This window comes from Erinaceus europaeus, chromosome 2 (assembly GCF_950295315.1).
Source record: "Erinaceus europaeus chromosome 2, mEriEur2.1, whole genome shotgun sequence".
NCBI lineage: Eukaryota > Metazoa > Chordata > Mammalia > Eulipotyphla > Erinaceidae > Erinaceus > Erinaceus europaeus.
Genome location: NC_080163.1, coordinates 183,932,727 through 183,947,467, shown reverse-complemented (window position 1 = coordinate 183,947,467; position 14,741 = coordinate 183,932,727). Strand labels below are relative to the sequence as shown.

Sequence of the window (14,741 nt, the reverse complement as noted above, 5' to 3'; positions counted from 1 at the left end):
CCAGTCCTTGCACTTTGCACCATGTGCGCTTAATCTGCTGCGCTACCGCCCAGCCCCCAGATTATCTTTTAGGTCCTGTCTTTTCTAGAAATACAAGGGGCTGGGTCCCTGGAACATAAGACAAGCCAGTCCTGGCTAGTTTTCCAATCTGTGTGACTGACTCCAAAGTGAGAATGAGAACGTGTAGGAGCTGGGAGAGCATGACATTGGCAGATAGTTCCACTGGGAAGAAATGGAGACAGAAACAATTTCCCAAATACTGTTTACTTCACTGAGATCAGCAGATGGGGAAAAGGTGCATGAACCTCTGTGGCATCAAGCCTAAGAATGTACATTGACAACAGCAACATACAAGGCCAGGGTGCTGAGGGCCAGCAGCCCCGTCACCACTGCTCGGGCGAGCAGTGCCGTCCAGCTGCCCAGGGAACAGAGGTGGACGAAGGTCCTGTGGAGAAAGAGAAGTGAGGAGAGAACAGATAATCCACCCTCATTTGGACCCATCCAGCCTCAGACCCATTCAGCTTACTCCATGACAAAGCCCTTATAGACACTAAGGAACATCAGCAGGAGGACAGCCGGCCGGAAAGTGTGGTATAGGTCATAGCGTGTGATCATCCAGACCTGAGCGGATGCGACAATATAGTGGACCTGGAAGGAGGCAGGAAGTCAGGGTCACGCACTGGGGAGGAGTGCAGCCAGAGCACAAAGGTGTGTGGGAGAGCAGGGCTGCTTACCAGACTGATGTTAGAATCAATGCTCATCTGGATGTACTTCCAATCAAACTCGATGCCCCGGGCTCCAACCCAGAGAGGGATGCAGCTGAGGATGGCAAAAGGAGGGATTCTCCAGTACCCAGATACCCTCAATGCCCAGACTCCGAGTCCCCACCTCCAGCGACCCCTCCCTCCCTGGGAGGAACCCAGTTGTCTCTTTCCTCAAGAATCTTAGCTCTAAGCTGCTGCACACACCGGGACATAATGAGCTCCGCAGTGGCCCAGCCCAGGGCAGCGACCATGATCTTGTACTCCCCCTTGCCAGCATTCCGGGACATGACGAGGTTCAGGCCTATTAGGTCAGCCACATCCACGCTGGCTTTCATGAATTCCTACGGGTCAGAGTAAGGCTGGAGTCAGCACAGGTGCCAGGGCCCTCACTTTACTCTCTCCCCTCCACCCCCTTACAGACTCACCCCAATGAAGTCATAGATGCCGCCTTCCCACGTGGGAAAGAAAGTGGCCAGGAACAGCATCTGCGAAAGGGAAAGTGGAGAGGTCACCTCAAGGTGACAGGGATCAACCACAAGGCTTTAAGGGCAGTCAGTGTGTACGTGAAGGAAAGGACCCTGGGGGTCTGGGGACCCGTGTGTGAGAGAGGGATCACTAGGCAGGGACAGGGTAACAAGACCAGGGGTGGTTAAAGGTAGGAACCTGGTCTCTGAGGGGGCTGGAAGTGTGTGATATCGCAGGGGATCGGGTCAGGTTTGAGCACAGCGGTTCGGGGTCGGTTCTTAACTGTACCAAAGCCCTCTCAACCACACAGAGTTCCTCAATGATCCTAAAAGTGCAATGCAAAAGTTGCTGCGAGACCTCTCCTTTTCAGGTTCCATGCCTTCCAAAGTCGTCTTCTGTGGGTACTCGGGAGCGTCCCTACACCGGGTCCCACCCGGGGGGAAGGGGAGACCCAAGCGGGGGCGGAGCCCTGGGTCTCCGAAGCTTGGGGGCCCGCCGCGTGGGGTCCGGGCTGCCCTCACCTTGCACAGCTGCACGAAGAGGTAGGTGACCCCGGCCTGCACGCATTTCCAGAAGGCGTTGTACTCGGACCTGCGGGAGCGGGAGGTTGAGGGGTCGGGCCTGTCCTGCCCTCCCCGCCCCACGGCCGCCCCACACTCACAGGCCGCTGCACTTGTACGTGATGAAGTAGGGGAAGTAGGCTAGGGCGAAACAGTTCCCGAAGTGGAACAGCGTCATGGCGCCGGCCGCCCGGGCCCGCCGGAGCGGGCTGTCGGGGCGGCGTCTCGGAGCGCGGAAGTCTCCCCCCGCTGGCCTGGCGCCCCAAGCCGGGCCTGGCGCCCACCTGCCTCCGGCGCGGCCCGCGCGGCCTGCTGGGAACGGGAGTCCCGTCGCGGCGCCGGTGTGATGACGTATGAGGACGGGCCAGGCTGGGCTCCCCGGAGGCAGCCCCGCTTGCGCCTGCGCAGTTCCCCGCCCGCAGAGGAAAGCCCAGTTTTCCATCGCATTAACTGTTGCGCCCGGGTTTGATCACACTTAGACCGACGCAAAGAAAAGGGGAGCAGCAGTGACCACTCTGGATTTTTATTTCGCCGCTGGCCAACGGCGCAGGCCACTAAATGAGCGCTCTCTCCTTCTCAGGGAGGCTGCGTGCGGGACCCCAGACTCTTCTTCAGGCCCGGGGAGCAAGGGGAGCGGAGGCGGGGACTTCCTGCTTCACTGGTCCCGGCTGAACATGTAGCGGATGAGGTCTACCACCCGGTGGCTGTAGCCGTATTCGTTGTCGTACCTGGGGAGAGAAGGGGAGGGGCGGGGTCAGGGGGTCCCTCCCGACCACCCCCAAGGCGCACCCCTTCCCCCCTTCTCTAGCCCCTGCCCCCCTCACCAGGAAATGAGCTTCACGAAGTTGTCATTGAGCGCTATGCCGGCCTTCGCATCGAAGATGGATGAGTGGGTATTGCCCAAGAAGTCCGAGGAGACGACCTGTGGGCATCAGAATTTCAAAGACAAGTGTGGGCGGTAGAACCAGGCCCTCTGGGAGCTCAGGCTGCGAGTCCACGGCCCACAGTCCATGATGATTTCATCTGGAGTACCTGCTGGAGCCTAGCTGTGTCAGTGCTCAGGCGATGGGGAAGGCAGAGGAGCACAGGCTTTGCTGGCAGGGGGACTGGCCAAAGTACACAGAGGGCAAACACCCAGAGGTGTCTGTCAGGGAATCCTGACTATGAAACAAAATTTTAGGTGAAAGACAGGGCCAAGGAAAAGAATATGTTGCTGAGGAGGGAGGCTGAAGTGTAGGTTGAAGCCTTGGAGGAGGTGGGACAGACTTGACAGCCACTTGGGGGAAAGCCTTTCAGAACAAAGAAGCAGTAAGTGCAAAGGTCGTGAGGGAGAGCTGACCTTCCCTGCCCTGTAGCCCCACTCTACACTTTGTCAGCAGCTCCCTGCAAAGTCGAAATCCATTCTCCTTTCCCAGAATCCTGTCTTCTCAGCACCTACCTCATCCTCTGTATATGCCAGGATGCCAGCCATGGGTCCTTTGGCTGCTGCTTTTATGGCCTCCTTGATGCTCGAGTACTGGGTAGGTCTGGCCAGGCGGCACGTCAGATCCACAACAGACACGTCTGGGGTTGGCACCCGGAATGCCATTCCTGTTAACTTCCTGGAGAATCCCAAGTGGTATGGGGGGGGGGGGTTGTCAGACCCCAGGGGCTTCTCCCTCCCTCTCCCTTGACTCTGCTTTCCCCTCAATAGACACCTCAAGGATTAGGGTCCAGTCCAGTCCTAGATGTGTTCCCCCTCTATCCCCCTCTCCCCAGGCTGTGGCTTCCTGTCCTCATACCCTTTTAGGTCAGGGATGACTTTGCCCACAGCTTTGGCAGCTCCAGTGGAGGCTGGGATGATGTTCTGGGAGGCACCTCGTCCACCTCGCCAGTCCTTCTTCGATGGTCCATCCACTGTCTTCTGGGTGGCAGTATAGGAGTGGACGGTGGTCTTGGGGAAGAATAGGACAAAGGTGAGATCTTTCTGCTCCTATGTGCCTAGGCCCAGGGCCACCAGCACAGGCTGCAGGGCGAGGGGGCACATGCCTTGTCAGTGATTTATTTATTGGCCACCAGTGTTACCACTGGGGCTTAGTGCCAGCACTACGAATCCACTGCTACCAGTGGCCATTTTTCTTTCTTTTTATTGCATAGGACAGAGAAATTGAGAGAGGAGGGAGAGACAGTGAGAGAAGGACCTGCTTTACCACTCAACAAAGCTCCCTGCAGGTGGGGAGGAGGGTCTGGAACCCGGATCCTTGTGCATGAAATATGTGCTTTTAATCAGGTATACTACTGGCTCCCAATACACCGTGTTTTTAAAAGACCTCACTGCTAATGGACCACTCACCCCCAAACTGGCCTTCCCCCATTAATGGTATATGCTGAGCAAGTCCTGGGAAGAAGAAGAGGTTGGCTTTCCCCACCCTCCATCCTGTTCCAGCTCCTTTCTCCTACTCACCATCAGCCCTTCCACAATCCCAAATCGCTCATGGATAACCTTGGCAAGGGGGGCCAGGCAGTTCGTGGTGCAGGATGCATTGCTGAAATGGTCAGGTGTGCAAAGGACACTGAGTCGAGTCTCAGTGCCACCCTCTGCTCTTCCCGCTGTATTTTATTTTATTTTTTCCACTTGGGTTATCTCTGGGGCTCAGTGTCTACTGGTGGCCATTTTTTATTTTTCATAGGTGAGAGACAGATAGGGAGAGAGGCAAGGCAAGACAGCTGCAGCACTGCTCCATTGCTTGTAAAGCTTCCCCTCTATAAGTGGGGACTGGGGATTTGAACCTAGGCTCTACTGGTTGAGCCACTACCCAGCTCCCAATGAAACTCTTCTCCAGGAGGCAGAGAGGTGTTAGTATGAAAAGGGGGAATCTCAGAAGGGATGATAGAACACAGTAGCTGGTCTAAACCATTAAACCATAACTTACTCTCTACCCCCTGGTTTTTGTTTTTGTTTTTGTTTTTTTTTTTCATTGGTGTGGGGGCGGCGGCACACAGACCACTCAGCTTTGGTACATGAAATGATGCAGATTGAACTTGGGGAAGGGGTCCCTGTTCTACAAGTCCTGTGCTTTGCTCATTTCTCTCTTTTGGGGACAAGGGTGGGTCGTAGGAGGGTGCAACAGCCCTGTGGGGATGAGGGTGGGTCACTGGGGATGTCTTCAAAGGGCGGGAGGCACAGCAGTGCCATAGGGGAAGCTCCCCAAACTTGTTCTCCAGAAGTCATGCATTTCTAGCAGGCAGCTTTGAGTCACTTTATCTCTTAGTGAAGACTTTGGAATAACCTGGCTTAAGCACTGGTTGGGGTGACCAGGCAGGTATGATCCTTCACCACCACATGGTCACGTGTCCTCTGGCCCCCCACCCCTATGCACCCATTACCTGACGACTCTCATGGATCCAGGGTTATATTCCCTTTCGTTCACCCCCATGACAAACATGGGTGCATCCGGGGAGGGGGCAGAAATGACCACACGCTGGGCACCTGAACCGATGTGTGCCTAGGGACAGAGCAGGGCTGTCATGTGGTGCCTGTGCAGGGTGCCACAGCCCCAGGCAGCCCTGGCCCTGCACCCCATCCTACCGAAGCATCCTCTAAGGACAGGTACACGCCTGTGGACTCTACCACATATGGGCTCCCGACGGACCGCCAGGGGATCTCTCTGGGCAGCTTGCTGTGGAAGGAAGACAGCTGTGAGCTGTCACAGCCAGTCCCCACCGCCCCATCTTCACAGTCCATGCCTTTTTACTGTTTGAAGGGGTTACTAGATACCTGTTCATCTGGCCTGCACCCCTCCTCCCCCACATTCACACACACCTGCTGCCCCAGATGAGTTCCACCTCACATCATGGACACCCCCTTGTGCACCCTACTGTTAATCAGCAGGGCTAATAGTTTATGGAAAGGTGAAGTGATACTATGCTGACTCAGTGATCCATTTTACCAAGCATTTGTATTTGGGCCACAGTTGAACAGCTAACATTGCTATTTGCTACTTAACAAATGAGCAGTGAGTGAATATACTGGTAAACTAAAAGGTCTTTCCTGCACGGAGTTCTTTACACTTGCTGGCTATGCTTCTGTGATTATCTGCTTTTGTCTTTCCTGTGGCAGAGGGCTGTGTCTTTTTCCTCCACCACTGTGTCTGTCACTCCCCAGCCCCACCCTGGAGGGCCTCACTTAATATGTTTTTTTTTTGTTTTGTTTTCATTAGCTTATTCTATCTATGAATGGCGTTCACTGAACACCTGCTGGGTGTGGGCAGTGTTTTACCTGTACTGCACTTGTTTCACTCTCACCATCTGACTAATGTTATATCATTGGCAGTTTTTTTCAGAGAAGCTGAAATCTGGTAGAGGTGAGGGTGTGAGGAGGCAGAGCAGAGAGGGTGTGCATGCAGGTGGGCTGGCCCAGTGATCTGCTTTCCTAGCCACCCTACCTGAATTGAATGCATGAACAAATGGTGGAAATACTTCCCCTCTAGTCTCTGGGTCACCATATGGCTGTTCTGTCTCTTTGACCCTCTGCTCTGTCTGGTCACACTTTTCATCATCTGACCAAGCTCATTCTTTTCTGATGTCCCCCACCCCAATTCCCTGCCTTCCAAGTTGGGGGCCATATTGAGGAATTCCTCTATAGCATTTGTGGAGTTGGCCTGGGGCAGGGCAGTATTGCAAGAGACTCCAGTCCCTTCCTTTAGATCCCTTCAGCCAAGAGGATGGACTCATTTAAAAATTTCATTCATTCATTCATTCATTCATTCATTCATTCATGGAAGTGTTGAACCTAACAAAGATGAGGTCCTGCACTTGAGGATGCCCAAGAAATGATGTTGACACAAACCCATATTCCCCCCCCCCCCAACACACATACACACATAAGGGAATGGGGACTTGATGGGAAAATGCTGTTAACTCCAGCTGTGCTCCAGTTGTGGTGGGGATGATGAGGAAGATCATTCCTGCAGGTACATGAGGAATCAGGTTCTGAAAAGTCGATTCCTTTGCTCAAGGTTGCCCAAACAAGAGGGGGTGGATGAGGTAAAGAACATGCATGTATAATGTATATGCACAATACACACAGACGTACGAGAACGTCAGCCGTGCAGCATTAGGCAGCTTCTCCCATCCTGGCTCCAGGCCCTGCCTCCACTTACCCTGCCACTCTCTAGCACCCTGCCCCGGCCACCTCTCCACAAAAACAGGCTGAAGACCTTCCCTGGATCCAGAGGAGGCTAGCAATCCTGTAAAGCCAGAGGTGCTTTGGGGCCAGCAGTGAGTAATGTTTGCATTAAAAATATAAACTATGTGGTCCGGGAGGTGGTGCAGTGGATAAAGCATCGGACTTTCAAGCCTGAGGTCCTGAGTTCAGTCCCCAGCAGCACATGTACCAGAGCGATGTCTGGTTCTTTCTCTCTCTCCTCCTATCTTTCTCAATAATAAATAAATAAAGAAATATAAAGCAGGCAGCCTAGGAGGAGGCAGCAGGTGGCTACACTGTTGAGACTCAAGCATGAGGTCCTGGGTTCCATCCTTGGCATCACCTGGGCACAGAATGATGCTGTTTCTCTCTTGTGTCAGTAAACCAGTAAAGATATTAAAAAATATAAACTAGGGTGATTCTGATTTTGTATGTTCAAATTTTGATATCTTGAAAATGTGTAGTGCATTAGGTAGCTACGATGTTACTGGCTGTCTTAAAGATTCCAAGGATATCTTGAAATGCAGGAGTGTCTGTCTTGAATGCAGGAGTGTCTGTGGCAGTAAGAAGCCTGTAGGCATCGGGGTAAATGCTGTTGGCTCAAGATGCTAAGAGGGATACCCAGTGTGGCTGAAGTGACAGAAAGACTGCAGGGTGGGGGGTATAGTGTGTGTGTGTGTGTGTAGGGGGTAATTATGGGCTTATCTTTGTGGAATGATGGGGAACCACTAGAGGATCTAAATAGGTGTTTAAAAAAATTTTTTTAAACTAGAGAACTGCTCAGCTCTAGCTTATAGGAGATGTTGGGATTAAGTTTGGAACTCTGGACACACACACACACACACACACACACACACACACACACACACACGAGAATGTCCATAGTACAGCATGGACATTCTTTTTGTAAAACCATTATGCTGCCTCTACAGCCTGCCATTTGATGTCTTAGAATGGCTTGTGAGGCTGGCAAAATAGTTCACTTGAATAGTTCATTGCTTTCCCATGTGAGACCCAGATTCAAGCCCAGCCCCCTCTGTATAGGATGTAACTTTGGTGCTGTGGACTCTCTGTGTCTTTCTGAGGGGCTGTGAGGGAGGACTCTGTGACTGCCATGTAGAAACAAAGTGGCCAGATGGTACTGTTTTGGGGTGGTATGGGGGGGTCAGGATAAATACGTTTGGGAGCCGAAGGGGTCCAAGAGTTGACTTTTTAGACATGCTGAGCTTCTGTGAAAAAACCAGCAAATGTGTGTTCAAAAAGATTTTGGGTGCAGAGGGATGTCTCTCAACTAGTGTGTCTAGACCTTTTCAGCAGCCAGCACCTTCTCTGAGAACCTCTCTCCAAACCAGTATCCCGAGGGGGCCCCAGTTTGGGAGTTATGCACTGCATGGAATCCCATTCTTGTCGTCTCTATAGCCCCTGCCCTCTTAAGTGTTGGGCGTGCCCGGTCCTTACCTCTGGAAGACAGTGATCTCCTGGTTATCCACGACCAGCTGTCCGTTTTTATACTCCACGTTCCCTTTGTATCGGCCATGGGTGGAGTCGTATTTAAACATGTACACCTGTGGGAGATGGGGTTCCTCGTCATGTGGGTGCAGGGCTGTTGTGGGAGGGAGCATTCCTAGGGGGTCCGACCTCATCATGGGAACCTTCCACAGAGCTTGCCCAAACTCCTCCCTACCCATGTCCCTCTGCCCACCGCTTACCATGTATTCGGGATCAATGAATGGGTCATTCACTGCTACCACCCTGACTCCCTTCTCCATGCAGGCACGCAGCACCAGGCGGCCAATGCGTCCGAATCTGTCCAGGAACAAAGGTTGCAGGCCTTGTTCTTAGAATGTTTATCTGGTCAGCAGACAAGGGGGTAACAGAGAGCAGGCTCCCCCTCAAGGGGACTGGGGCTCCCTGGAGGCTGGGGAAGAGGTTAGCCAGCTCTGCACTGAACCACTCTCTTCTACCCAGATGATCTTGCCAGCTGTATACCTGCTGTCTTCTCTGTACATCCACCCCCTCCCCACTGTTCCTAACCTTCTAGTTGCATGGAGCTTATGAAAAGACAGGCCAGCTTATGTCTCTATGACTCTCAGGAAAACCAAATCCATGGTGTGCAAGGCCTCTGCTACTTCTCTCCTCCCTCACTCTCTCCCTATATACTATACTAGCGACACTGACTTCCTGCCTGTCCTAAGCATCTCTGTCCAAGAGCCTTGGCTGGCTGCACAGCTGTCATTCAGTCTTCACTCTGAGGCCTTTCTCTCAAGCCCCACCCCCCCCACCTTTGCCCTTGCTAACATGCCCTCTGTAGCCTTACTCTACTCCACACTCCTATGCTGTGCCTGACACTGATTGGTTAGTGCCACCAGAGTGTGAGCTCTCTGCCTGCCTCATCCCTTCTTTCTTCAGGGTAGACTAATGCAGGCACTGATAGTGATAAGCCCCTGTTAGTGATTAGAGCTCTGAGTGACTAGGGCTGTGAGCTCCAGGAATATATTATTCAGGGCCCATGGCCTACTCACCCATTGATGCCGACTGTCAGGACTGACTTAGGTGGAGGTGGGGGAGGTGGTGGTGGAGGCGGTGGTGGTGGTGTTGGGGCTTCCTCTATGACAGGCATAGGCTGGGGTGGAGGCGGGGACACAGGCCTGGGCTCTGGCTCAATCTTGGCCTCTGGCGGCGGTGGCGGTGGTGGTGGCGGTGGCGGTGGTGGTGGTGGTGGCCTGGCTACTACGGGAAAGTGGTGTCAGAGGTCATACTAAGAACGAACCATCTTTGTCACTAGAACTTATGGCTATCTCCTAGCTCCTAGCTCCTAGTGGCCCACCGTTTCCTAAATTGACAAACCCCCAGAATGGCTTGAGACTGGACTTGCTTTAAAATAGAAACTCCAGGGGCCGGACAGTGCACACCCAGCTAGTGCACAGGTTACTAGGCTCAAGGACCTGGGTTCATGTGCCTGTTCCCCACCTGTAAGGGGGAAGCTTTACAAGTGGTAAAGCAGTACTGCTAGTGTCTCTCTTTCTCACTTTCTATCTTCTCCCTCTCAATTTCTCTGTCTTAATAAAAAATAAAAAAAAAGGAGGGGGAATGGTTGTCAGGAGTGGTGGATTCATAGTGCTGGCACTGAGCCCCACTAATAACCCTGGTGGCAATTAAAAAAAGAGAAAAAGAAAAACAAAGAAAAGAAAATAGCAACACCAGGGCCCCTTCTCTGCAGATTCAAATTCAGTGACTATGTACTGTGAACAGCTGACTGGGGTGATGATAAGCTTTGTGCCTCAGCTTCCTTCTCCATAAGAGAGAGATAATAGTATTCCTCTTAGAGGATCACTGTGAGAATTAAATATGTATGTAGTACTTATAGTGTTGTCCTGTAAACTTTTCACATGCTCATACTTCAAAAGTCATTCTCCAAACTTGTCTGATGACTTTTTTTTTTTTTTTTTTTACCAGAGCACTGTTTATCTCTGGCTTATGGTGGTGCAGAGCCTTGAACCTGGGACTTTGGAGCCTCAGGCATGAGAGTCTGTTTGCATAACCATTATGCTATCTACCCTCTGCCCTGTCTGATAACTTATATAAGCTGGTGCTTTGCAAATAGTTTGGATATATATATATATATATCTCCAAAATATATGTAAATATATATAAAATACATATATTTTAATTGCTACCAGGAATATTGCTGGGGTTTAGTGCCAGTACTATGAATCCAATGCTCCCAGTGGCCATCTTTTTTTCTCTTTATTTCTATTTTATTTGATAGGACAGAGAGAAATTGAGGGGAAGGAGAGAGAAGGTGAGAGAAAAAAAATCAGATTTGCTTCACTGCTGGTGAAGCACCCTCCCAGCCTCCACAGGTGGGGAGTGGGGACTCAAACCTGGATATAGTTTGGATGTATGTTATATGTAGTTTATATGTTACATGTAGTTTGGATGTATGTCTTCAATACCAGTGAAGACTCAAGGGAGAGCTCGAGGCCCATAAATAGGTGTGCATTTATGTGTGAGGCTTCTTCCTAGGGGTATCTGACTTAGTTAAGTCTGCACTGAGGTCCAGGAATGATGTTTTCATCAAGTAACCCAAGTGATTTGTCTCTTTAAAGATTTGAGAAAGAGAGAAAGGACCAGAGCATTACTCAGGCAAATGTGGTGCTAGTGATTGAACTGGGGGGTCTTATACTTGCAAGTTGGGCACTTGACCTGCACAACCTCCAGGGATGCACTCGAGGTGATTATATATATATCTTTTATTATTTATTTATTTATTTAAAATGATGATTTCACTTTCTTTTTTAAAAAACATATTTATTTATTATCGGATAGAGATAGAAATTGAGAGGAGTCGGGGAGATAGAGAGGGAGAGGAAGACAGAGAGACCCCTGCAGCCCTACTTCACTACTTGTGAAGCTTTCCCCCTACAGGTGGGGAGCAGGGGCTTGAACCTGGGACCTTGTGCACTGTAATGTGTGCGCTTAACCAGGTGTACCACTGCCTGGCCCCGATTATATCTCTTTTAAAGATTTCTTTATTTAGGAAAGAAAAGAGAGGGAGAAGGAGAGGAAGGGAGGGAGAGAGAGAGAGAGAGAGAGAGAGAGACCGACTGACTGACCACAGCATCAAAGCTTCCTTCAGATGGGGACTGTGCACATGGTAAAGCAGCACACTATCAAAGTGAGCTATTTTGCTGCCCTCAGGTGATTCTTTTCCTTGGAATTTTTAAGGAAATATAACTATCGTAAATATGAACAAATGAGAACTCATATTAGGTCTCAGCATTCCAAATCCACACTTCCATTCCCTTCCTACATTTAGAAACCTCTGTCTGGAGGGGTGTTTCTACTGAGGTGCGAATGTGGGCTTGTGAGGAGCAGAGCCATGTTGGGGAGACGGTAGCCTGGGATTTTAGGCTTAGATTTAGGTCTGGATATCGAGTCTGCTTCAGTCGCCTGCTAGTTGTGTGGTTTTGGGCAAGTTAATGAACCTCTCTGGTCTGTTTCCTGGTGTTAAATCTACCTTCCACTAGGGAAGACTCCAAGGAGAGCTTGAGGCCCAGAAGTAGGTGCTTATTTCAGTAGAGAAGAGGAAGTCTAGTACTAAGAGTATGAGGAAAGGGAGAGAGAAGGGACTAGATGGTAGGGAGATGGCAGTGGGTATTGCTTTTGGCACCAGAATTAAAGGCAGGGTGGTGGTGATGGTGATGGTGTTGGGGGCGGGCAGTTGGCTTCTGTCTCCCTGACCTCTCTGGGCTGTGACAGACCTTGTGGCCTGAGGCTGGGATGTGGGTGTTTCCAGTAGTAACATAAGTTCATAAAGGTATGAGTCAGTGTTTATTGGTGCCTGTGAGTACTGGTGACCTTAAAGAAGTTTTTGTTGCTGAAGGTTCTGTTTCTTATTTTTTATTTATAAGGTTTTAAAAATATTTTATTTATTAATTAGAGGGATAGGAGAGAGAGGAGGAACGAGAACTAGACATCACTCTGATACATGTGCTACTGGGGATCAAACTCAGTATCTTATGCTTGAGAGTCTAATGCTTTATCCACTGCCACCTCCTGGGCCACCTGAAAGTTCTGTTTCTGCTATCATGAAGGAAGACTTTGCCTGTCCAGTTTAGGAGTGGGGACCTGAGCTCACTTGGCCGTCTTTCAAAAGCAAATTCAGGTGAAACTGTATTCTTGTGACAATAAAGGTCTTTTAAATCAACACTTCCTTTACAAGCCATCTTAAAAACAAAAACCCTCAGCTAGCCCTCTGCTCCCTACTTCTTCCAACCCTCCTATCTTCTCTGCTATACTCGGGGTGGGGTACACAACTATGCCAGGAAAAGCCCAGAGGAGCTGTTGCCCTGTGCAACAGGGCACAGGCCTCCTCTCTTCCCATTACATCAGCATTCCCACTTCCTGGGTGTCAACGTGGGTTGGGGCCAGGAGCTCTTGCTGTGCATCAGCTTACTGAGCCCTTCCGGGCATGGGCTAGAAACCGGGAAACCGAGGCTCAGGCCAGAGCTTCTGTGCTGCTGCCCCTCGTATGCTGCTGGGGCCCAGTAGCCCGGCCCCGCCCACCGACAGGCCCCGCCCCACCAACCGATAGACCACGCCCAGTCGATAGAATTCCCCACCCCACGCCCCGCCCCCCTTGGCTGGAAGGGTTGGGCATCCCTGGGCGCGCTGAGAGCCGCAGGGAAATGGTTTGCTTGTGCCACCTCACTTCGCTTCTGGCCCTTTTGCAAAATGGGGACAATAAACACGCCACTTCAGTGGGCGGTGGTGAGGCTGCCACGAGCGCACACCTGTAAAGTGCCCTCGTTTTGTACAAGAGCGGGGGTGGGGGGGGGCAAAACACAGGTAGGCCCAAAGCGCGGGCCCACAATAGTGGAGCTTTCTTGGGAAGCCGGCTTCATTTTTATTTTATTATTATTTTTTAACTAGCGCACTGCTCAGCTCTGGTTTGGTGGTGCAGGAGATTGGGACCTCACAGCCTCAGGCATCAGAGTCTCTTTACATAACCACTATTGCTATCTCTCCCGCCCTCTTTTTTTTTTTTTTGCCTCTAGGGTTATCGCTGGGGTTTGGTGCCTGCACTAGGAATCCACTGCTCCTGTGGCCACTTTTTCGATATTTTGGACAGGACAGAGAAACTAAGAGAGGAGGGGAAGTTAGGGGAGAGAAAGACACCTGTGGACCTGCTTCACCACTCCAGTGCTATAGTGTCTCTTTCTCTTGGTGTTTTTTTCCCCCACCCCGCCTCTATCTGAATCAAAAAGTTCACTCAGCAAAAACTAATTAATTAATTATATTTTAAATGCTAATTTATTAGATATACAGTGTAATGTATATTAAACTATATACTACTATATACTGCACTCTGCAGGTGAGGAGCCGGGGGCTCGAACCGGATTTTTGCGTGTGTCCTTGCGCTTCGCACTATGTGTGCTGTAGCCCTCATCCAGACCTTTATGTCAACCCGCCTCCCCATCCCGCAAAACCCGGCCCCAGGAAGGGAAGCCTCCTTTCCACCCTGCCTGCAAACCCGGGTAGGGGTGGCGGGAGGGCAGCGGCTCCATGAGTGGAAGAGCGGGGGAAGGGGCGAGAAGAAATGGGGGTCCCCGCACAGTGAGGGGGTAAGGGGCTGGAGAGAGCCCTGCACCATCCTTTCTTCCCCCACCCCTCAGGAGTGGCCCTACTTCTGGCCTCACCAGGGCATGGCTGTCGGAGCAGCTGGACAACGGTGACATTGGTGAGTACGACGTCGCGTTTCGACATGGCCTCCTAAGGTCTCATGATCTAGTGCCCTGTGATGTTACCGGGATGCTGGGCGCCGGGCTAGTGGGCACGGGGCTTCTGGCCGTGGCTCTTCTGGCTGTGGCTGACGTCACAGTGACATCACAGACAAGCACACAAAGGAGGTCCAGGTGAGATCACCTCCCGCTTGGCCAAGGCCCAGCTCTGTGTCTAGAACCTGACCCCGGTTCCCCTTGGCACCCTAGACGCAGTGTTCCTTGACCTCCTCTCTAGACATCTACCTGGGCTTCCCATAATGCCCCTCTTTGAGACAGGCCCCTCTGATTTCCCTTTCCCAGATTCTCTACAAACACCTAAACACCCTTTTGCCTGACTGACTGCCTGCTCTTGGTTAGGTGTTCCAATGGATAAAAGCCTACCACAGTAGTATATAGTTTAATATACATTACATTATATATATCTAATAAATTAGCACTTTAAATATAATTTATTAGTTTTTGCTGAATGGACTTTCTGATT

At 51.1% G+C, this 14,741-nt stretch overlaps 2 protein-coding genes across 3 annotated transcripts; both read right to left on the bottom strand.

The window, feature by feature from the left end:
* Positions 1-248: 248 nt before the first annotated feature.
* On the bottom strand, positions 249-2,125 carry TMEM147 (transmembrane protein 147). The gene is made up of 7 exons (XM_007538674.2): positions 1,891-2,125; positions 1,751-1,820; positions 1,190-1,249; positions 969-1,105; positions 735-819; positions 527-648; positions 249-445 (listed from the first exon to the last, which is right to left on the bottom strand). The coding sequence occupies exons 1-7, from the start codon at positions 1,965-1,967 to the stop codon at positions 322-324; spliced, it is 675 nt and encodes a 224-aa protein (XP_007538736.1). The 5' UTR covers positions 1,968-2,125; the 3' UTR covers positions 249-321.
* Positions 2,126-2,296: 171 nt separating this feature from the next.
* On the bottom strand, positions 2,297-14,352 carry GAPDHS (glyceraldehyde-3-phosphate dehydrogenase, spermatogenic). 2 transcript variants are annotated; one of them, XM_060185745.1, is made up of 11 exons: positions 14,177-14,352; positions 9,497-9,701; positions 8,684-8,780; positions 8,433-8,539; positions 5,358-5,448; positions 5,156-5,274; positions 4,233-4,314; positions 3,571-3,722; positions 3,228-3,390; positions 2,614-2,711; positions 2,297-2,517 (listed from the first exon to the last, which is right to left on the bottom strand). In XM_060185745.1, the coding sequence occupies exons 1-11, from the start codon at positions 14,241-14,243 to the stop codon at positions 2,445-2,447; spliced, it is 1,254 nt and encodes a 417-aa protein (XP_060041728.1). In that variant the 5' UTR covers positions 14,244-14,352; the 3' UTR covers positions 2,297-2,444. The 2 variants fall into 2 exon arrangements, with proteins under 2 accessions (XP_060041728.1, XP_007538734.1); XM_007538672.2 differs by having other exon boundaries at positions 9,497-9,704; positions 14,177-14,351.
* Between the last annotated feature and the right edge of the window lie 389 nt (positions 14,353-14,741).